At 41.4% G+C, this 22,076-nt stretch overlaps 1 protein-coding gene across 3 annotated transcripts in view; it reads right to left on the reverse strand.

The window, feature by feature from the left end:
- Positions 1-12,237: 12,237 nt before the first annotated feature.
- The window catches only part of KCTD3 (potassium channel tetramerization domain containing 3), a gene marked incomplete at both ends in the record, with an annotated part of 36,915 nt that continues 27,076 nt past the window's right edge, over positions 12,238-22,076 (reverse strand). For 2 of the 3 annotated variants that reach the window (XM_084245046.1, XM_084245044.1), the window contains 5 exons: positions 12,238-12,802; positions 13,229-13,367; positions 13,446-13,630; positions 19,309-19,405; positions 20,578-20,733. In XM_084245046.1, the coding sequence (XP_084101172.1) occupies positions 12,238-12,802; positions 13,229-13,367; positions 13,446-13,630; positions 19,309-19,405; positions 20,578-20,733 (1,142 nt within the window). The remainder of the gene's footprint in view (positions 12,803-13,228; positions 13,368-13,445; positions 13,631-19,308; positions 19,406-20,577; positions 20,734-22,076) is intronic. The other variant, XM_084245045.1, reaches the window with a different exon arrangement.

A 22,076-nucleotide genomic window follows, 5' to 3' on the forward strand; every position in this document is an offset into this window, starting at 1 on the left:
GGTTTTCTGATCCAGCCAACCGGGTAAGGGAGTCAGTGGCTCTTGCAGGTCTTTTATTTAGATTGACCAGGCACATGGCAGGCAGGGATGTTGGGGGGCCGGGAGGCTGGCAGTCCTCCCAGCCCCCAGCAAATCCTCACTCTCTCTGGGTTCTCTGGCCTTCTCTCGGCTTCCCCCCTTCTCTCGGCTTCCCCCCTTCTCTCGGCTTCCCCCCTTCTCTCGGCTTCCCCCCTTCTCTCGGCTTCCCCCCTTCTCTCGGCTTCCCCCCTTCTCTCGGCTTCCCCCCTTCTCTCGGCTTCCCCCCTTCTCTCGGCTTCCCCCCTTCTCTCAGCTTCTGCTGGCGTCTCCATGATGCCGCCTTTATAATCTCAGTCTCTCAGCCCAGGTGTACCCACTCCAGGTGGCCGCCATCAGGCATGCATTCAGGACCATAGGGTTCCCTCATCTATCCAAATGGTGGGAGGGCAGAAAAGCCTGATATTTTTTCCTTACCCTACAATGCTTTTAAGTCTTTCAAGTTTTAATTAATGTGTGAAAATGAAACTAATGAAGATAATAAAGGAAACAATTCTGAATGCAAAACAGGATGTGTTTGAAGGCATCAGAAATTGTTGAAGTAGATCAATTTTTGTTTTTTTTTTTGTTTTTTTTTTTAATAGAGGCATGTTTTATTTATTTATTAGTTAGTTTTGTTTGTTTGTTTTGTTTATACATGCACTGGGTACAGTCAGAAGTGCGGGAGGGTGAGAGAATTCACCAGAGCCAGAGAGGGGAGCAGAGCAGGCAGAAGGACCGAAGTACACTGCTGAGGGGAGCAGCGGGCGGCAGGAGAGGACTGCGCGCCATGTGGGACCCTCTTCCGGTGGCCGGGGAGCAGCCGGGGATCGAACCGGCGCAGCAGAGGCGGCGGGCAGCTTCGCAACCCAGCGCTCAACCGCTGCGCCACCTGGGAGGCCCTCAATTTTTGAATAGAATGATGTAAGAGATAGGAATGCAAAAAAAAAATGTAGCTGATACAGAGACTTTATGACCAAGTGAAATGAGATGAATTGACTCCTAAGGATAATTTTTAAGTTTTAATATTAGTGACAGTGTACTTATGTAAAACTTTAAATTTTTCATCTGCTAAAAGGACACAAGTGTTCTTAAATCATGGTCAGCATTTACTAACAGATGAAGTTTGTTTAGGTAATCTGAAGAGCTAGTCCTTTGATTAGGTAGATGTCTCTTCTGTCAGCATTGCTGAGCCTTGAGAAACATTTGCACTTAATTACCCAGCGTGACAAAGGTTTTAAGTATTGTTTTATAATTAGCTGTGTTAAATAAATGACAAAATTTCCCTGACATGAAAATTCTAAAATAAACTTCATGGGGAGCTTTGTCACATAATAACAATTGTTTAATCATAGCGTATATGTGAATATTGATATGTGTTCCTAAACTTGTGTGAAATTTCTTAAGTCTAATATGTTCTGGTATAATTCTGTAACTTGTCAAATCTGGTTATTCTACAATTTTATGTCACAAAACTGAGCAAGTTTCCTGGTCAATTGCTTTGGAATTAACAAACACTTTCATTATGGTTATTTACAGAAGTTACTTATTCTAACACCTTGTGTTCAGAGAAATTCATAGGAAAAGAACTCTGACAACGATGCTAGAAATAAGTTTTTATTAAGGTAATAGTGGTTTACAGTACTGTGTGATTCACAGTGGTTTACAGTACTGTATGTGATTCATACAGGTTCACTCATTCTCAGATGTTTGTCCCCACATCACACCCACCACCAACCACTCATAGCTCTCTCCACCATAGTCCACTGGGACCCTCCACACACACACCCACGTGCACCTCCTGAGAGTCTCAATTCTATAGTCAGATTTGTGGGGATTGTTTTGGTTTGTTTAGGTTTGGGAGTTTTCTGTTCGGCTGTTTTAGTTTTTTAAGTAACAGTGGTTCATAATCCTGTATCATTTAGGGAAATATGTTCACACCTCCTCAGACACGTCACTACACCACACCCACAACCAGATCCCCCAGAGACCACTGGCTCCTTCTCCCTTTCTCCCTACTCTCTCCATTATTCCAATTCTAGTAGCCTGCATTCTCCAGTCATATTTCTAGGGTGTGTTTTGGTTCAGTTTTGGCAATTCCTTGTTCTTTTTTTTTTTTTTTTTTTTTAACAGAAGAAAGAGAAATTTAATATCTGCAGATGAAGACAAAGAATGTGAATTCCTCCACACACTGCCTCCCTGGTTAAGGGCTGGAAAATGTGGTTTGTTTTTTTTTTTTGGGGGTTTTTTTTCTCTAAGTTATTTTATTTTTTTTCTATTTAAATAATAAATTTTATTTTTATATTCCCCCATACAATTGCAAACCCCCCATTCTGACCCCAATCCCTCCCCTCCCGCCCCCCACCCCCCAAAAAAGTGTCTCTGGTTCATAGTTTTTTGTTGATTTTGATTTTCACTTTCTTATATTCATTTTCCTGGTCCCTTATTTTTCTAGATTCCTGCTATGAGTGAGACCATCCGGTATTTTTCTTTTTCTTTTTGGCTTATTTCGCTGAGCATGATCCCTTCCAACGACAATAACAAAAACAAAGAGAAACCCCACCAACTGGGAGAACATTTTTGCACCCAACACTAATGATAAAGGACTGATCACAAAAATCTGCAAAGAGCTGATGAGACTCAGCAACAACAAAGAAAATAATCCAGTCAAAAAATGGGCAGAAGAGCTAAAAAAGAAACTTCTTTTATTCTCTTTATTCCACATGTGAGTGAAATCATCTGGTACTTCTTTCTCCTTTTGCCTCATTTCACTTTGCATCATCCCTTCCAATTCCATTCATGTTGTAGCAAATGGCAAGAGTTGTTTTGATTTTTTTTTTTTTTAAATAACTGAGTAGTATTCCATCGTGCGTGTGTATACAACTTCTTAAACCATGCTACTGTCCCTGGGTACTTAGATTGTTTCCATAACTTGGCTATTATAAATAATGCTATAATGAACATAGGAGTCATATATCCTTTCAAATATTTGCATCCTTGGGGTATTTAGATCTGGCATATGACTCAGCAATGCCACTCCTATCTTTAATATTTTTTAGGAACCTCCATAATGTTTTCCATAGAGGCTGGGACAGTCTATATTACTACCTTCAGTGTACAAGTGTTCTCCTTCCACATCCTCACCAGAATTTATTGTTTCGGGGGGGGGGGGGTTTCTGACATGGGTCATTCACCCTGGCTTGAAGTGGTATTGCACTGTGGGTTTGATTTGCAGTTCTCTGATAAATGGTGTCGAATAATTTTTTTCACATGTCTATTGATCATCTTTGGAGAAGTGCCTATATAGCTCTTTTGCCCACTGTTGTTGTTTTTTTTTGGGGGGGGCGGGGTGAGGAGCTAATTGTTTTCTTTTTATTGAGTTGTATGAATTCTTTGTAGATCTTTATTAGCAACTTGTCAGTTTTGGGTATGCAAATAGTTTCTCACATTCAATATGTTGTTTCTTTTAATGATGATTTTTCACTGTGCAGAAGTTTAGTTGTCCCATTGTTTATTTTGCTTTTGTTTCCCTTGCTGTTGGAGTGGAGTCACCAAACAGCTCACTGAAACCAACATGGTGGAGAATTTTGCTTATTTCTTTCTATGTAGTTTATAGCTTCAGGTTATACATCCAGGTTATACATCATTTAATCCATTTTGAGTTCATTTTTGTATCTGGTGTGAGACTGGCCTAGTTTCATTTTTCTGGATGTGACTATATAGTAATTCCAGTATCATTTGTTGAAGAGACAGTCTCCATTGTATACTCTCAGCTCCTTTGTTGCAGATTAACTGTCCATATAAATCTAAATTTGTGTCTGGGCTCTAAATTATATTGGTTGGTCTGTTTCCATTTTTATTCCAATAACACTATTTTGATTACTACTGTCTTGTAGTATATTTTGAATCTGGGAGTGTGATTCCTCCATTCCTTTTTTTTTTTTTTTTTTTTTTTTGTCAAGATTCTTTGGCATCTTTTGTGGTTCCATATCAATTTCAAGTTGCTTTAGGTGTAATATTAGATTGTTTATTTGGGACTTTCAATGTAGGTCTGTATTGCAATTTTCTTCACTTTAAGACCATTTTTGCAACATCCCATTGATTCTGATAGCTTGTATTCTCATTTTCATTGCAAAATATCTTCAAATGTCTGCTTTTTTTTCCCCCCAACAGTCATTATGCAACAGATTTTTAGTCTCCATGTATTCCTGGTTTTCTCTGTTTTGTTTTTCTTATAGGGGATTTCTAACTTTATAAGATCAGAAAAACTAGGTATAATTTTGATCTTTGTAGTTTTATTAATGATAGGCTTCTTTCCCAGCATATCATTTATTCTTTAAAATGTTTAATATGCACTTGATAAAATGTGTATGTACTGTTCTTTGAATGGAATGTTCTGTAGTTGGAAGACTATTTGGTTGAGGTCCTTTTTTTTAAATATTTATTTATGCATACTGGGGCAGGGGTGAGAGGATTCATCAGAGACAGAGTGGGGAGCAGAACAGGCAGACTGACTGAAATACACTGCTGAGGGGAGCAGCAGGCAAGACAGGAGAGGTCTGCTGCACCACGTGGGCAGCAACCTGGCCGTTGATCGAACTCATGCTGCAGAGGCTGTGGATAGCTTCACAGTGCTCTGCTTAACCCCTTGTGCCACCAGGGAGGCCCTAGGTCCTCTTTTAAAGCTATTGTTTCCTTATTTGTCTCACTCAACTGTCCATTGTTGTGTGATATTAAAATATCCTAGGATTTATTACTGGATTGTCAATATATGTCTATTCTTACTGTCTTATGTATCTTGGTGCACTAGCATTCGTTCCATACATAATTGAATATTATTTCTTCCCATTGTATATAGTGTCCATCTCTATCTTTAAATCAAAGTCCATTTTATTAGATATAAGTATAGCTGCTTCTGATATACTTCTGTGGTTGCTGTTTGACTGCAAAATTGTCTTCAAACTTTTATATATGTCTAGTCTTTGTTGGTAAGATGGGTTTCTTGTAAACAGTAGAAAGTTGGACTTTCTTTTGAAATATATTCACTCTCCTGAATTCAGACTGCTTATATTTTAAGTGATTATTGAGACATATATGCTCAACTGCCATTTTATTTTTATATCAATTTATCTTTATTTTTCAAGGTGTTGTATACTCAGGTTCCATTTCTATTGTCTTATGTGTTACTTCTAATTTTTGTTTGAGGGTTCTATTAAGATTAATATGATGGACTATTTGTAATCCATTGGATGGTCTGGTCTGACTCATTCTGTATGGCTACATTGTTACTGAAAAGTGTGTAGATAATATGTCTGACTGGTGTTTCCTAACAGGTTATTCTTTCTTAAGGTTTTCAGTATTGTCCTTATCATTGGCTTTCAACAGACTTATAATGTGTCTTGGGCATGTGTCTGGTAATTTGTTGAGAACTTTTTGGGCTGCTTAGATCATCACATCTTATTTTCCAGTCTGCGATGACTTTCAGAAATTATTTCATTTAATTTTTTGTCTTTTCTCCTTTTTGGGAACCTTATCATGTGGATCCTGTTTTTCTTTAGGTTATCCCAAAGGGTTCTCACACTATTTTCATATTTGTGTATCCTCTAACATTGTGCTTTCAAGTCTGTCAGTTATCTCTATTGCTTCTGTTTGCCTGCTGTTGAGACCCTGAATTCTATTTTTAAATTCAGTTATGTTGCCTCTAATTCCATTACCTCTAACTATAGTTGCCTCTTATTTTTCTTTACTCTGTTGTTTTATATCCTCTGTTTTGTGTTTTTTGAGCTCCATGAGCGCTGTTCTAACTATCAGCTGGAGTGCCTATTCAGGGATATGCTACTGGATCGAGATTCTTCTCAGAGCTTTTTTTTTTTTTTTTTTTTTTTAATGGCTTCAAAAGTTGATGTTCTCTCATTTTTTATTTTTTATAAACTAATAGGGATTGCAACCAGATAGTTCTTTTACAACTTTCAGACAGTTGCACCTGTTGAAATAATCGGAACTGGTGCTGGTGAGGGGCAGTTTGTACAATAGAGGACTGGTGGAGGGGTCACCTCCAATGCGCATCAGGGATCCAAGCATCCTCCTGGACTGTGGGTACCAGAGTTGTGCAGTGGGTCCACCATGATGCCCTCCTCTAGGCCAGTCCCTTGGTCTCGGTGCCTCTTACAGCCTTGTGTCTGTTTGTACCTCAGGCTACTTTTGAGCTCTAGATGCAGTGTTGGGTGTGAATTGTAATTGACATGGAGTCAAAGGCCAAGAGCTATTCTCTACTTGTCCAACATAGTAAGACTCCTCTTAATAACATGTGCATGATTTCTAGTTTATGAAGGTGTTCATTAGCTTTGGGTTTAGCCTTAGAGGGAAGGAGAGAGGTATTTTGATTATCTCAGCCTCTTCTATGAGCCACAGATGATCTGACTTGTTCTCCTGGCTGACTGAGGCTCAGGGGTATATTGAACACCTTCAGACTCCAGTCAGTGATCCTTGCATCACCCACTCTTTCAACTCTGCAACACTCATCCTCTGTTTTGGGTGTCAACTCTTCTGCCTCTTTATCTAATTCAGTGCTAACTCTTGAGAGTCTCTGATAATTGGCATGTTACCACGTCAAACAACTGTAGGGGCTCTTGGAAGTTTTTTATATATATATATTATTTATATATATATATATATTCTAAAGATTTATACAAGCACTGGGGTATAGGCCAGAGGCGCGGGATGGTGAGAGAATTCACCAGAGACAGGAGGGAGCAGAACAGGCAGAAGGATCGAAATATACTTCTGAGGGGAGCAGCAAGGAAGACAGGAGAGGTCTGCCTTGCCATGTGGGAATCTCCCTGGCTGGCCAGGAATCGAACCAGTGCTGCAGAGGCTACGGACAGCTTCACAGCTCTGCACTCAACCCGCTGCACCACCAAGGAGGCCCCTGGAAGTTATAGTGAATGATAAACACCATTCACTGAAAGTTTTCCCTGCACCTTTCCACCGCACGGTAGCTCGTGGTGTGTGCTGTAGTGATCCATTTTCCCCTCAAGAGCCCATTTTGGCTTTGTTGTGCTGTATTGTAGCTGTATGTGGAGGAGGCCAGACCAGTATTTTCACTCCACCACCATCTTGGCAGACTCCTTAAAAATGATTTTTTGTGAATTGGCTTTTGTAGCCTGCCTAGTTTGTTACTACTAGTTTACTATTTTGTTTCTAATAGTTTAGTGGAGTCCTTTGGGTTTTCTATGTAGACTATATCATCTGCAAAGTGATAGTTTTGCTTATATGTTTCTCTTGCCTAATTGCTCTAGCTAGGACTTCCAATGCTATGTCGATTAGTGTAAGTAGATATCTTTGTTTTGTTTCTTTTAAGAGAAAAAGCTTTTAATTTCTTAACATTGAGTATAACATTAACTGTGGGGTTGGTCTATACTATTATACTGAGGTATATTCCTATCCCCATTATTTGAAGGATTTTATCATAAATGGATGTTGCATTTTGCTAAATGCCATCTTTGCATCCCTTGATAACATCAGATGACTTGTGTCTTTCCTTTTGTTGATGTGTATTACATGGACTTATTTTCAGATATAAATTATCCTTAAAACCCTGGAATAAATTCCACTTGGTCAACATGTATTGTTGTATTCAGTTTCTGATTTTGAGTACTTTTGAATCTATGCCCATCAAAGATATTGGTCTACTTCCTTTTTGAGATATCCTTGTCTGCTTTTGATAGCAGAGCAATATTGGCCTCAAAATGTGCTTATTCACCCCCTCTTCCTCAATTTTTGGAAGAGTTAGATGAGTGGAGGTATTTGTCGTTAAAAGATTGGTAAACATTCTGCAGGAGGAGGAGAGGCATCAAAACAGAAGGGAAGAGCACAAGGGACTATGGTGATGGTGCATGGGTGAATTGGGGGTGGGAAATTTACAGGGACTGCACCTAAAAGGAGAAAATATACATTGCACAAAAATGAACAATGATGTAAAATATATATTAATAATTAAACATAGTTTTTCACCTTTGAGTTCTACCAAACTATCTGTTCTGGACTTTTGTTTGAGCAACTTGCTAGCTGAATTTCCTTGCTTATAATTGGTCTGTTTCCTATTTCCTGATTCAGTCTCAGAAGGTTGTTTACCTCTAAGAATTTGTTCATTTCCCAGATTATATCCACTTTATTGGTATATAGTTATTCATAGTAGTATCTTATCCTCTGCATTTGGGGTGTCTATTATAATTACTCTTGTTTCTGATTCTGTTTCTTTCCACTTTCTTTGAGTCTATCAAGTTTTGTCTTTTTTCAAAGAACTTGGTTTTGGTTTCATTGGTCTTTTGTACTACCTTTTTGATTTCTATTTCGGCTGTTAATTTTTTATTACATTCCTTCTACTGGCTTTTGGTCTTACTTGTTCTTTTCCTTAAGACTAAATCTGAACTTTTGTTTCTTGATATTGACTGTATTGCTACATACTTCACTCTTAGTGTGCTATTGAGATTCTCGTAAGATCTGATAGCTTTATCTTCATTTTAGTTTATCTTTAGGTACTTTTTAATTTATTTGGTGTCCTCATTAATCCAACAATCTTTCAGTAGTATGTTGTTCAACTGCCACATATTGGAGTCGTCTCCTTCAATTGTGGTCAGAGAATACACTTGATGTGATTTGAATTTACTGACACTTCTGTGATCCAATATGTGGTATATTCTAAAGAACAGAAGATGTGCACTCCAGAAACTCCAGAAGAATGTGTAGTAGAATTGTAGGGTACAGGGCCCTCTAAATATCTTTAGGCCATGTGGTCGATTTCTTCACTTAGGGTTATTTCCTAATCTGTCTGGTTGATCTGCCCATCGATGAGGGGATCGTTGGAAGTCCCCTAGTCCTGATGTGTTGCTGCTAATGGCTGTTTTGTTGTTGACAGTTGCTTTATATGTCTTGATAGTTCTTCATTTTATATATAAATATGGCATATATGTCTTCCTAATATATTCCTTAATTATTATATAATCATCTTCATCTGTCCCTTGTTACCTTTTTTTTTTTTTTTAGCTGAAAGGAACAGCCATAATTTCATCAGTTAAAACAGACCTTTCTGTTTTTGGATCCCCATTTGCTTGTAAAATTGTCTTCCAGTCATTTACTTTGAGCCTATTTTTATCTTTAGATGGGTATCCTAAAGACAGCACATAGTTGGGTTTTGTTTTCTAATCCAGCCAACCACTCTGTCTTTTGAGTTCAGTTCCATTTATATTTAGGGTAATTAATGATATGAGGATTTGACTGTGCCACTTTGTCTCTAGTTTTCTTACATACAAAAAAAAATTGAACAATAGGATTTTTTTTAATTCTGATTTAGATAACAGAGCTCCTTTCAACATTTCCTGTAGTGGGGCCCTCCCCACTACATGATAAATGCAAAGAAATGGGATGGATGGGATGTGGTGGTGTCTAGTTTGGCAAACTCCTTTAGTTTCTGTATGTCTAGGAAGGTCTTTATTCTCTCTATCTAAAGGAGGCTCTTGCAGGATATGGTATTCTTTGCTGAGTTTTTGTCTTAAATGTCCTTCTAGTTTCTCCCTTCTTATGGGGGTTTCTCCCAAAAGTGATGTAAACCTGAAGGGAATACTTTTATAGTTCACCTTTGTTTTCCTTAGCCACTTTCATTGTTCTTTCTCTTGAATTTTATCTTGGTGTAGGTCTTATTACATTTAGGTAATCAGGTGTTTTTAATTTCATGGACTTACATATTTAATTTCTACAACTTTAGAGCTATATTACTTCTTTGAATAAGTTCTTTGCCCCTTCCTAAACACCCATTATCCTTCTTGCTTTTCCTAATGGGAGTAACTACCCGAAATGTTAATTTTTGAAGTATTCCTGTTTTTTCCGCCCTTATCTTTGATATTTGTCATCTTCAGCCAGATCCTTTGTGCATTCTCTTCAAGGTCACTGACTGGGTCCTCCATTTGGCCTGTTCTACTCCATAGCTTTCTCTAGAATTTCAGCTGATCTGTTTATCTTCTTACATCCTTACATCTATTTTCTTATAACTTCAATTTCTACCTTTTTAACCTCCTCATATCATTTGTTTTTCTGATCTTTTTTTTGTGTGTGTGATTCTCCCATGTTTCTTCCATTTCTTTGCATTTATCATGGCAGGAAGATAATCTTCCATGTCATCTTGGTTAGGTTTTGGGGAGTTGTTCTCCCTGTGATGACCTAGTCCCTTGAGGTCCGAAGGTGCCATGTGTATTGTATTTTATTGTCAGCCCATTTTACTGCTTTAGAAACTGTAGCAGGAAATTAATTTCCACTATTTCTCCAGCAGATGGCACTGTGGTTACTTTTGTCCTTTCCTAGTTCAGCTATTAGCCCTTGTCATCTACCTAATCGGGGAGGTCCTGACACCTGATCTTGGAGCTGGATGAACTGAGGTAGGGAGCCCCCAGATGGGTCCAACCAGTGGTAAGAGTACACTGGAGGAGAGGATAGTTGGCTGGTGTTTTGGCACTGCAAACATCACTCTTGTCCAGACCCAAGAGTGTGCTGTCTACATTGTCTACATGCTGCCAGTGAGATATTCATGAGCTGTCAGTCCCAAGGCGGGGAAACACACTCTTTTCTAACTCACTCTCTTCTTCAGACCTGGCCTGCTGGGTGAACCCCAGCTCCTTCACCCTTTTTCTCTCAGTTAAAGGTGTGTGCCTCCACACTGCTTAGCTCTCCCTTCCACAGGCTCATTTTGGTTGGCAATTCTTGCATAAATTCAGTAAGATGGTTTCTCTACAATTGCTATTACTGAAGCCTTGACCAGAAAGTCGTATTTGAGGCATATCCAAACTGTTTTCAGGAATTCAAATTGAGCTTTCAAAGAAAAGGCAGACGGAATGCCCTTTCAGTGGTGAGACCCTCACATGGTCCTAAGCTCTCTAAAGCCCTCTGTAGATTACCCAAGAAACAACCCAATTACAGCCCAATCACTTTTAGTAACAACTATCTGACCCTCCCCCATCTAAAAAGGGGCTATTGTTTGTGTCTACCTTGCAAATGCCTCTACCTGGAATCAAATACTCTCTGCAGAAATTCCTTGTGGTTCAGTCTTTAGCTTTCTGAGTAAAATGAACCAGTTCGGGCTGGTAACAAATCCACTGGCAATATAGTAAACTTTAAAGAATTTATTTCAGCTTCACTCAATTATTTTTTGGAATGGGAATATTTATATACATTATTCACCAATAAATGCTTAATGCTCTAAATTTACAATTAGCTATTTTGCAGAAACTTGAAAATCATTCCAATGGAAAAAGTACAAAAAACTTTGTAATACAACGCAAAATATTAAAAATTTAACTTTTACAGCAGTCAAAACCTTTAACCAAAAATTCAGTCCTTCAGTCTCATAAGTTTAACAAAATGGTCACATTCCAATATAAGTATTTCGAGTAACACTGGGAAAGACATCTGATGACTCCTAAAATATGGTAGACTAGCAACCCTTCCCCAAACTCAAAGCTTTTTCCTTGTCTAGTTAATCTGTTCAAATTGACCCAATTTTTAAAAGTTTAAATGGACTCTTATGATCAATATTGGTGATTTTTACTGGTAACACTAAGATTTAAGAACTCCAACAACAAGAATCAGAAAATGACCACAATTAAAAAACAAAAAAAAAAATCCTAAGGACTGACTTCTACAGTGTCACGTGATACTCAACATTAATAGTGTTTCTGAATTATATTTTTTCACAAACATAGCACCTCATCTGGTAAACTCTTTGCAATCACAATAAGGGTTGGGAGCTAAGTTCCAAAGAGAATTTTGTGATTCAGTTAAGGTAACATTGCAAGACAAGTCTCAGGCATAATCAAGACTAGGAATGCAGTCTGCTGGTCCCAGACTGTAAGGTGAAGCTCATCTAAATGGGCATCATCTTAAGACATGGTATTACGCTTCCAAAATCTACAATGAATAGCTGAGTAGCTAGGCAATGAAATTGGACTCTTGCTTTACAAATTGATCTGGTAAGTGTACTTGTAAAACTAAAAAATTTTTCCAAAGGTTCAAAAGATACATCTCCTTATTCCAGGTAATTTTGTTAAAAAGATATGAAATAAAGTCCAATTGTAATTTGTAAAGTTTCGGTGTAAAAGCTCATGTATTGCAATGCAGTACACTTTTGGGGAGTTTTTATAAGCTATACTCTTGACCTGAAGAATCACTCTTCTTATGCCTGGGAGAGGGCGTGGTCTTCGTCGGAGACGGAGATGCAGTACCGGGTGAGTCAGTCCCTCCATCAGAAGTACTAGGTGAGGACGCCAGGTAGGGCCCTTTCTTTCTTCCAAGGAATACTCCTCCTTCGAATCCTCCTTTCTTTCTTAACTCAACTTTATTTTCACTTTCTTCTTCTGAGGGCCTTTTCTTGGATTCTAGAAAACCCTCAGCTATTTTATGTGCTTCAAGAAATCCACTATCTGTTTCTCTCAAACCTTTTACTTCTGTTCCTGGAGACTTTCTCTCAGACACATTACATTCCCCTGTTGCCCGTTTCACTTCAGCTTGTACTGGGCCAAAGTTACCATTTTCAGGGACGGCTCTCTCTAAATTTCTGTTCAAATTAATCGTCTGAAAGTCCCTATAGCTGTGGAAGCTCTCCGTCCTCCTCGCTCTCGCTAACAATGGACTCTCTCTGTAAGGCCTCATGGAGCCATAAGTAGCTGCTTCATGGATAGTTTCATGGTGCTGGAGCTGAAGGCTGAAATACAATTTTTAAAAATTATAAGCCCCTAAATAATCTTATTAAACTACCAATAGAAAAGCCTTGGGAGCAAATTATGTAAATGAAGAACAGCAGATCCTTATGGGAAAACTTTAGTATTTGGTCCTTAGTTCAGGTTATGAAATTTTAATGGAACAACCAGAAAGACATACTTTGTCACTGTAGTAACAAGATAATATTCTCACTTTGAACAAAAGCTCCATATGCTATACAAGGTGACACTGATTTTTCTAGCTTTCTTTGAATTCTTGACCATAAAAAAAAATTTAGAAGGTTAACATCAGCATACTGTGCTCTGAATGATGACTTTCAAGAACAATTATAGTGATTATAGTACCTCAGCCAATTTTCCTAAAAGCAACCAATTCCACTTATGATACAATACTCAATTCTTTAGCCTACCTGGAATTTGATTCGCGAAGACGGCTATGCTGAACCACGGAGGTTGCAGGACTGATGTTAGGGGTAGCACAGCGAGAGGTACTCAGGTCACACTGATCCAGTAATTTGAGTAGCTCTTCTTCAGTGGGGCCACCTACATCTTAGAAAACAAATCCTCATTAAAAACACACACGCCAAAAGCTTACCCTGTGACAAACAACTTTCCCTATGAACCTACCCTTGTCTTCACTTTTGTTAACCATATCCATGGCCGTGGTCAGATCCCACATCTGAATGCTGCCGTTCGTATGGCCCGTGAACAAGTAGCGCCTTGGCCTTGAGCCCATCCTACTGGATCCCTCACATTCTCTCACTGTGAATGAGGATATTGTAGTACAATCGACTGCCTGGATCTCACAGATTCTGCAAAAGATATTAGAGTTGTAAACATCTTACAATTAGTATTTGCAGAGTCACCACATTAGTGTGAGCTGCATGGCTGGGACTGCAGGGGAGTCATGCCTGCCTGCACCCAGAGGCGTCCTGCTCTGACACTGAGGAACAAGGCATACACATCACCCCTGGGTATGATGAAGCTTGAAATCATTTTTGTACACATTCATCAGACTGAGAGTGTCATTTAATTTTAAAAATCATAAGTAGGATTGAACTTTTTGTCAAGCTGATCACATAATTGTTTTTACTGCTGTTAAGGTAGTGGACTACATCTGCTTTCAATAGTATCTGCAAATGGATGCAAAGTTTGGGCTAGCCCTTATATTACTCCTTTAAAGATTTTAAGGTTTTCTTGCACACGTTCAATAAAACCCTTTCATTCATTTCTATTCTCAGTATTTAAGAACCTGAACTGTATTTAAACAGTCTTGCTTCCTAAGAGGCGCATTTCTTATCTACAACTTTAAAGTAATTCTACAACTCCACCTCTTCCTGTAGAATTACACTTAACATTTATAAAAACTGTGCTACGTAGAAACTGGTGTGATAACACACTGCTACTATTTGAATAATGAGAGGAGGGAAGACACTAGAACTACACAAGGATCTGAGCTACTACATGTCACAGCCATCTTACTAAATATTTGGCAGCTTCTTCACCAAATATGCCCACAACATTAAACTGGTGACAACATTCTCAAGATAATCATTGGGTCTCAAACTATTTTACATGTTCCTAAAGCATTTTGTTGAAATGTGAGTCTAGGACATAAAAATCACTGCTAAAGACTGTGTGTATGCAAAGAAATAGGATGGAAAGGGAACATATTCTATTTATTAAAGGTAGCTGAGAAATTATTTAAAACAGCAGTGTTGGTAACTAATAGGAACTTTCCTCTTCACTTGTTTGGCAGGCAAAAAAACTTGTGTTTTTAAAGAGAAATATTAAAAAGCTCAATGTCTAATCATCAATTATGACTTCAGGCTTTATAATAAAGGCACTAGTATGCTCTCAGTTCATTTTGTGTGTGGTGTAAAATAGAGTGGTCTAAATTTCATCTGCATGTGACTATCCATTTTTCCCCAGAGTAACGCACTGAGATTTTTTTCAGTCTGCAAGGTGGCTGCTGAGTGTCCCGCATGGGCTCCGTAAGTACCGTTTTTCTTGCTGCTTTTCAGATTTTCTGCCTGTCTTTTAACTTTTGACAATTCATTTATCACCTTTCTGCAATTCTCTGCTTTTCTGGATGTGAATGTGTCTCCCTTCCCACGTGAGGGAAGTTTCCGCTGTAAGTTTTCTGCTTTCTCCCTCCTCTTGGGACGTCTGCGGTGTGAAGGTCGCTCACCTTGATACTGTCCCACAAGACCTGAAACTACTCTCTCCATCCTTTTTTTTTTTTTTTTCCTCCTGCTGCTGACCTGGTGAGGGTCACTGCCCTATTTTCAAGTTTGCAGACCTGTCTCCCATTCCCCGGGTCTGCTCCTGAGCATCCGTCTATTTTTCACTTCAGATACTATGTTCAACTCTCTAGTTTCTATTTGGTATTTTCTAACATTTCTCTTTCTTAAAATTCTCACTTTGCCCTAACATTCCTCTTACCTCTGTAAGGACTTTTCTGACCACTATTTGGGACTATTTTATCGTGCAAAGTACTCCTCCACTTCACTGAGGTCTTCCGAGTTGATCTTGTGCTTTCCTTTAGAGAAAGTCTCTGCTCTCACTGTCTCTCTCCCTCTGTCTCCGGTGTCTGAGCTCATTTTCTTGCTCTTGCTGTCTCTAGTCTCTCGCTCGCTCTCCCTATCTCTGCTCTTCCTCTCCCTCCCTCTTGCTGTCTCTCAGCTGTCTGTCTCCCCTCTCCTGTCTCACTCCTCCTTGCTATCTCTGCTCTGCTGTCTCCCCTGCTGTGTCGCTGTCTCTGCTCTCACTTTCTCGCTGTCTCGGTCTCTGTCTCCCTTCCCATCTCCGCTGTCTCTACTGTCTCATTTGCTCTCCAGTCTGTCTCTCAACCTCCGCTCTCCTGTCTGTCTGCCTCATCCCCCTCTTGCTGTCTCTCCGCTTCCCTGTCTCCTGCTCTCTCCGCTCTCCCTCCCTCCTCTCCGATCTTCTCTCCTCGCCATCTCTCCGCTGTCTCTGCTCTTCCTCTCTCTCCTGCCCCAGCCCGACTCGATGTCCATCTTGCCCTCTCATCCCTTGCCCTCCACTCTAGGCTCTCTGCTGTCCCCTCCTGCTTCTCCACTCTAGTCTGTTTCCCTCCCTCTCACTGTCTGCCTCCATCTCTCTCCACCTCTGCTGTCTCCTCCTGCTCCTGCGATCTCTCCCTCTTGCTCCTCCGACTCCGCCGTCTCTCTGCTCTCGCTGCCTCCATCTCCTGTCCCCTCCGTCTCTCCTCATTTTCTCACTGGGTCTCACTCTCACTGTCTCCTCCCGCGCTCTCCCCACTCCAGTCCGGCTGTCTCTGCTCTCCTGTCTGTGTCTCTCAGTCTCTGCGTCTCTCCGCTCCAACTGTCTCCGCTCATTTTCTGTCTCCTTATCTCCCTCTTGCCGTCCGTCTCCACTCCCTGTGTCTCTGTCTCCACTGTCTCCTGCCCTCCACTCCCACGGTCTCGGCTCTCATTTTCTCACTGTCTCTCTACTGTCTCTTGGTGTCTCTGCTCTCGTGTTCTCACCATGGCCGCTCCCTCTTGTCTGTCTCATATTCTCTGTGTGTCTCTTGCTTGCCCGTCTGTCTCCACTCTCTCTGCCCTGATTCTTTGTCTCCTCCCACTCTCGTGGGCTCTCCCCACTCAGTTTCTACCTCTCCTGCTGTCTTTGTCTCGTCTTTTCCTCTCTTGTCACCGTCTGTCTCCTTTCTCACCGGCTCTGCTGTCTCTCCACTCTCCTGTCTGTCTCCCCATCTCTGCTCTCACTGATCTCTGTCTGTCTGGGTTTCACTGCCTGTCTGTCTCCTCTTCTCTGTCCCTCTTGCTATCTCTCCACTCCCTCCCTCCTCATTTTCTCGTTCTCTCCACCTCTGCTCTCCTGTCTGTCTCTCGCTGTCCCCTCTCTCCACTGTCTCACTCTCGTCCTCATGTCTCTCCGCTCTCTCCCCACCTGTCATTTTCTCACTCTCCCCATTCCCGCTGCCGCTGCCCCATCCCTCCCCCATCTCCTCCCACTCGCTCTCCACTCTGTTCTGTCTGCCCCCATCTCCGATCTGTCTCCACTCCCTTGCCCCCAGGTCTCCTGTCCCCCCTGTCCACTGTCTCTCCTCTCATTTTCCCGTTGTCTCCACCTCACTGTCTCCACTCCCTCTGTCTCCTTTTCTTGGTCTCACTGTCTGTCTCCTCCCGCTCTCTCCACTCACCTCTCCTTCTCGCTGTCTCTCCTCTCATGTTCTCGCCCTCTCCACTCTCTTGTCTGTGTCTCTCCTTCCAGTCTGTCTCTGCTCTCCCTCCTGGTCTCTCTCCCGCTCTGTCACATTTTCTCACTTTATGTCTCTTGCTGTCTCCACTCCAGTGTCTCTGCTCTTCCTGTCTCTTGCCCTCCGTCTGCGCCACACTCTGTCTCCTGTCCCCGTCTCTGCTGTCTCTTCTCTCATTTTCTGTCTCCTCCCACCCCTCCCTCTTGCTGTTTCTCCACTCTCTCGTGTCCTCTCTCCTCCCGCGCTCTCCCCACTCTAGTCTGTCTCTGCCTCTCCCTCTTGCTGCCTGTCTCCACTCCCGCTGCCTCCTCTCCCTCTCGCTGTCTCAGCTCTCACTTTCATGCTGTCTCCGTCTCTCTTGGTCTCACTGTCTCCGTCACTGCCTCTCTGCTCTCCCAACTCTCTCCCGTGTCTCATTTTCTCACTCTCGCTGTCTCTGCTCTGGTATTCTCACCACTGCCGCTCCCTCTTGCCTGTCTCTCGCTGTCTCCACGCCCGCCGTCTCTGCTGTCTCTCACTCGCGTCTCCCCGACTCCGCTGTCTCGGCTCATCCCCTCTCTCCTCTCACTTCTGTCTCCCTCCGTCTCTGCTCTCGTTTGCTCGCTGATTCTCTACTCTGTCTGCGCTCACTGATCCCTCTGGGTTTCAGTCTCTGTCCCTTCTCTCCCTCTTGCTGTCTCTGCTCACATCTTCTCCTGGTCTCAGTCTCACTGTCTCCACTCCCACTGTCTCTGCCTCCGCTCCCTCCCTCATTTTCTCCTTGTCTCTTCCCGTTCTCTCCACTCTACAGTCTCTGCTCTCCTGTCTGTCTCTCCTCTAATGTCTCTCCACTCCGTCTCCTCGTATGGCTCTAGTCTCCGCTCTCTCCCTGTCTCCATGCCCCCGTCCCTCCACTGTCTCCTCCCACTCGCTCTCTACTCCCTCTCTCCAACTCTTCTCATTTTCTCGCGGTCTCTCGGTCTGTCTCTACTCCCCCTCTCTCCACTCCAACTGTCTCGTGCTCTCTCTCCGTCCCCTCTCCTGTGTCGCTGTCTCCCGCTGTCTCTTCTCATTTTCTCACTGTGTGCCTGTCTCTTCTGTTCCCTCTTGCTGTCTCTCCACTCTCCTGTCTCTCTCACCGTCGTCTCTCGCCCTCCACTCTAGTCTCTGCTTGTCTCCTGTCCCACCTCTCTCAGCACTCTAGTCTGTCTCTTATCTCTCCCATCTCTCGCTCTCCCGTTTGTGTCTCACTCTCATCTCTTGCCCTCCACTGTCTTCTCGCTGTCTCTCCCCATCTCTTGCTGTCTTCACTCCCTCTGTGTCTCTACTTTTTCGTGCTCTCTGCTCTTTCTGATTCTCCCTATCTGCTTCATTGGCCCCCTCTAGTGTCTGCCTGCTCTCTCCCTGTCTCCACTCCCTCGCCGCATAGTCTCCTGTCCTCGCTTTCTCCACTGTCTCTCACTTTCCATCTCTGCTTCCTTATCTCCCTCTTGCCTTGCCGTCTCTCTCTCCACTCCAGTGTCTCTGCTCTTTCTCTCGGTCTCTCTTGCTTTCCCCGTCTCCACTACTGTCTCTGGCTCCATCTTCGCTCTTATTTTCTTGCTGTGTCTGTCCCCTCCTGTGCTCACTCCGTCTCTGATCTCGTTCCCTGTCTCTCTTTCCCCCTAACTCCAACCCCGCTGCCTGATTCTTCCCCCTTCTCTATCTTGACCCTATAGCTTTTTTTTTAAAGATTTATTTAAGCACTGGGTACAGTCAGAAGCACGGGAAGGTGAGAGAATTCACGGGGGGGGGGGGGGCGGAGGAGAGGAGAAGGGAGCGAGCAGAGCAGCAGGCGGCAGGATAGGTCTACATGCCACCTGGGACCTTTGCCGGCGGCCAGGACTCGAACCGGCGCCACAGAAGCTGCGGGCAGCTTCGCAGCCCAGCGCTCAACCGCTGCGCCACCTGAGGAGGCCCTCTAATGCTCTATCTTTAAAACACATGTATCATTCCTTCCCACCCACCCCCGCCTTGATCTGTTTCTCCTTGCTATTTCCCTACCACCTCTCCATGCTATCCCTCTCCTAGAGACAAGAAGGCGCTTGCTAGAGCTTTATCCTTAACTCCTCCCATGTATGTCTTTGTGCTTCTCTCTTTGCTGCTACTCTACCTCTTCTATCAGACAAACTGATGTGATCAAATACTTATTTTTGTTATGAAAATGTATTGAGTAATTACAACTTCTGAAATAGGAATGTGTGTATAGTTAAAGTGTTTTGTTACCTTTTCCCCGTAGAGGAAAGTCGTACAAACAGCTTGTTAGTGATGGGAACAACTTTCTGGATAAACACCTGTTGATCATCTCTCTCTCCAAAAGGCCCTAGGACAGAAAATGTCAAGAAATAAAATTTAAAAAAACTTTTGTTTTAATAAACATGTTTTAAAAAAAATTAAACTACAGAGGAATGAAATCTCATTGCCCCCTTTTAAATATTTTCTTCCACACTACAAGCCAGTAATTAAGGATCTTCTCGACATAACTTTTCCCAAACTAGCATGATTCTCTTCCTTTGCCATGTTATCTTACCTGTGAGTAATGTCCTAGAGCTTTCCATGCCCACCAAATTTCAACCTGTCCTTCGTCTCAGTTCAAACATTAAGGTCTCTATAAAGTGTTCCATTGGAACACCGGTTTTCATCAATGTTAGGGGTAGATGTTATCCCCACTTAAGTCGGGGTGCTGAACCCCAACAGTCTGGTGCTAGCTCCTCTGGGCACTTCCTTCATCTGTACTTGTGCACACTATGGAAACACAGCTGTTTCCTTTTTAGTCTCATGTACTATGTTGCAGTTCACTGCGGTTTGATTTGACAGTGACAGCATTTCGTAAACATTCATTCATGCTAGGCCGTAAGCTTATAAATAACTAGAATCTTTATTGTGGGAGCATATTCTGGTTGGACGTAAAGTTAATGGTTTCGTGTAAAAAAAAAAAATTCTGATATACTTTCCTCCCTTAGCAATGATAGCATTGCTTATACAAATCAGAAAGGTACATCAGTTAACCAACAGGTCCTACAGAACTATTGAAAGTACAGTGATATACAATAGTCAAAGTATACAAAGCACAGCTATTCAAATGCTCTTGAGGAAAACTATCTGGGTGAGAGGAGAGTCTCCACATGTACCTGAATATGATGCCGCACAGTCAGCTCCCACACACCTACCCTGTGCTGACACACAAGCGTGTTCAGGGAAACATGCTACATTGCTCCCCACAGATACTAAATGAGCACCAGCCAGCTACTACAAATTTCATTTTTAGATTATTAGCAGTAAACTCAAATTTCCAATGTGTGCTGTTAATTATAAAAACAGTGCTCATGAACATTTTGAAATGTTAGCAGCATTCCCGCCTTTAAGATGAAAATGCTAAGCTGAATTTGCTTTAAATGAGTTTCAGAGTGAAAATGAAAAAACTTTATAATTCCACTAGCTACTGTGAGCAACGCAGAAGTGCCAACATCTGAAAATGCCCCCAAGTTAACTTACCAATGTCATTTCCAGAGGAATAGCTTCCGTGACTTTCTGTCTCCTCCAGAGAAAGTATCTTGAACGATGCTAGAGGGGTAGAGCCTGGCTGAGTAGAGATCATTCCTCGGAACCGTGTCACTGTCCATGTGCGGACATGATTATTATCCGCACAGACTAGGGCAGAAAGAACAGGAGTTGTTGAATACAGACCATCAAAGCACGGGCAAAGTCAGTTTTGCAAACTTTTCAGTATGATCCATTTTAAACAGAGCATAGCCCAGTCTGAGTGGCAAATGACATTTATCTGAAAATGATAACCAGTAAAAATGAGACCTGAATATGGTTTACCTTACTGCAAATATCAGGTATGATGGTAAATCTATGAATCCTTATAATGTAACCTGTAGGCTGAATATTATCCTCTTCTGTGACTAAACTACAGTGAACAGGTTGCCAAGTTTATTTTTTCCAACCACTTCTGCTACTCAAATATTAAACCACTTAGATCGGGTGCTATTGTTGCTCCCTCAGTTACATTCAGGAAAATCAAAATTCGGTGCTAGCACTGATAAATTATGAGTTTGAGCAAATTTTGGCATATGATTTAAATTCAATTTGTCATATTTGGGATATTAACTGGGTATATACCGAGACATGTCCTTAGACTACTTACTTATCTGTTGTTTGTCTTTTCCAATGCAGTATCTTCAGACCAAAAAATGATAATCATTGAAAGAACTGTACGCTTACAGCATGCCTTAATAAAAAATGTAATTTGCCATTTATTGCTATTTCCCAAAATCATAATAAACTATGAACTCATCAATACTACTTCTGAAGTTAATCCTGACAAATACTAAGGATATAAAGTATACTTGTATAGCAAAATTCTCAGAATGTACTTCTCTGATTGAAAAGAGGACAGACAGTGCTAGGCTGATTCATCAGCTTCATGGGAAATAAGAATAGCAAAACCAGGAAATTAAGTATTTAAGACATGAACACTAACATTAAGGAAATAGGATGTCATTTCAGACATGTTGATACCCACTAGGTGGCAGAGTAACAACTGAATTAACATAAAATGCTCCAGTGTTCTGGTTAAACTGGTTATTGCTCTTGATGTTAAAGTGCAAATTTTACTAAGTAGTTCTCTGACATCACATCCTACAATAAAATGACCATTAAAATAATAGCAACTACCAGCAAGAATTTTTAAGCTGTCATTTAAGTATCACAATAACCACATAACATAGTTACTTTCTCACTGGATAATTACTTCATTTTACACATTCACTCAGTGGCAGTTTATAGTAGAAAGTTTCTGCTACTGTAGCACTTATATTCTAGAAGAGGGAGACATAAATCACGTGATAGTCTATGAAAAAAGCAAATAGAGACACTGATAGAAATTAACTAGAGGTTTGGGTAACCAACCAGAAGTTTCACTGAGGAAATAATTGAAAAACTATCTAGAGGCAAAACATTTCAAACCAAGAACTAATGCACAATTTCTG

Source organism: Talpa europaea (assembly GCF_964194135.1).
Source record: "Talpa europaea genome assembly, chromosome: 10".
Taxonomy (NCBI): domain Eukaryota; kingdom Metazoa; phylum Chordata; class Mammalia; order Eulipotyphla; family Talpidae; genus Talpa; species Talpa europaea.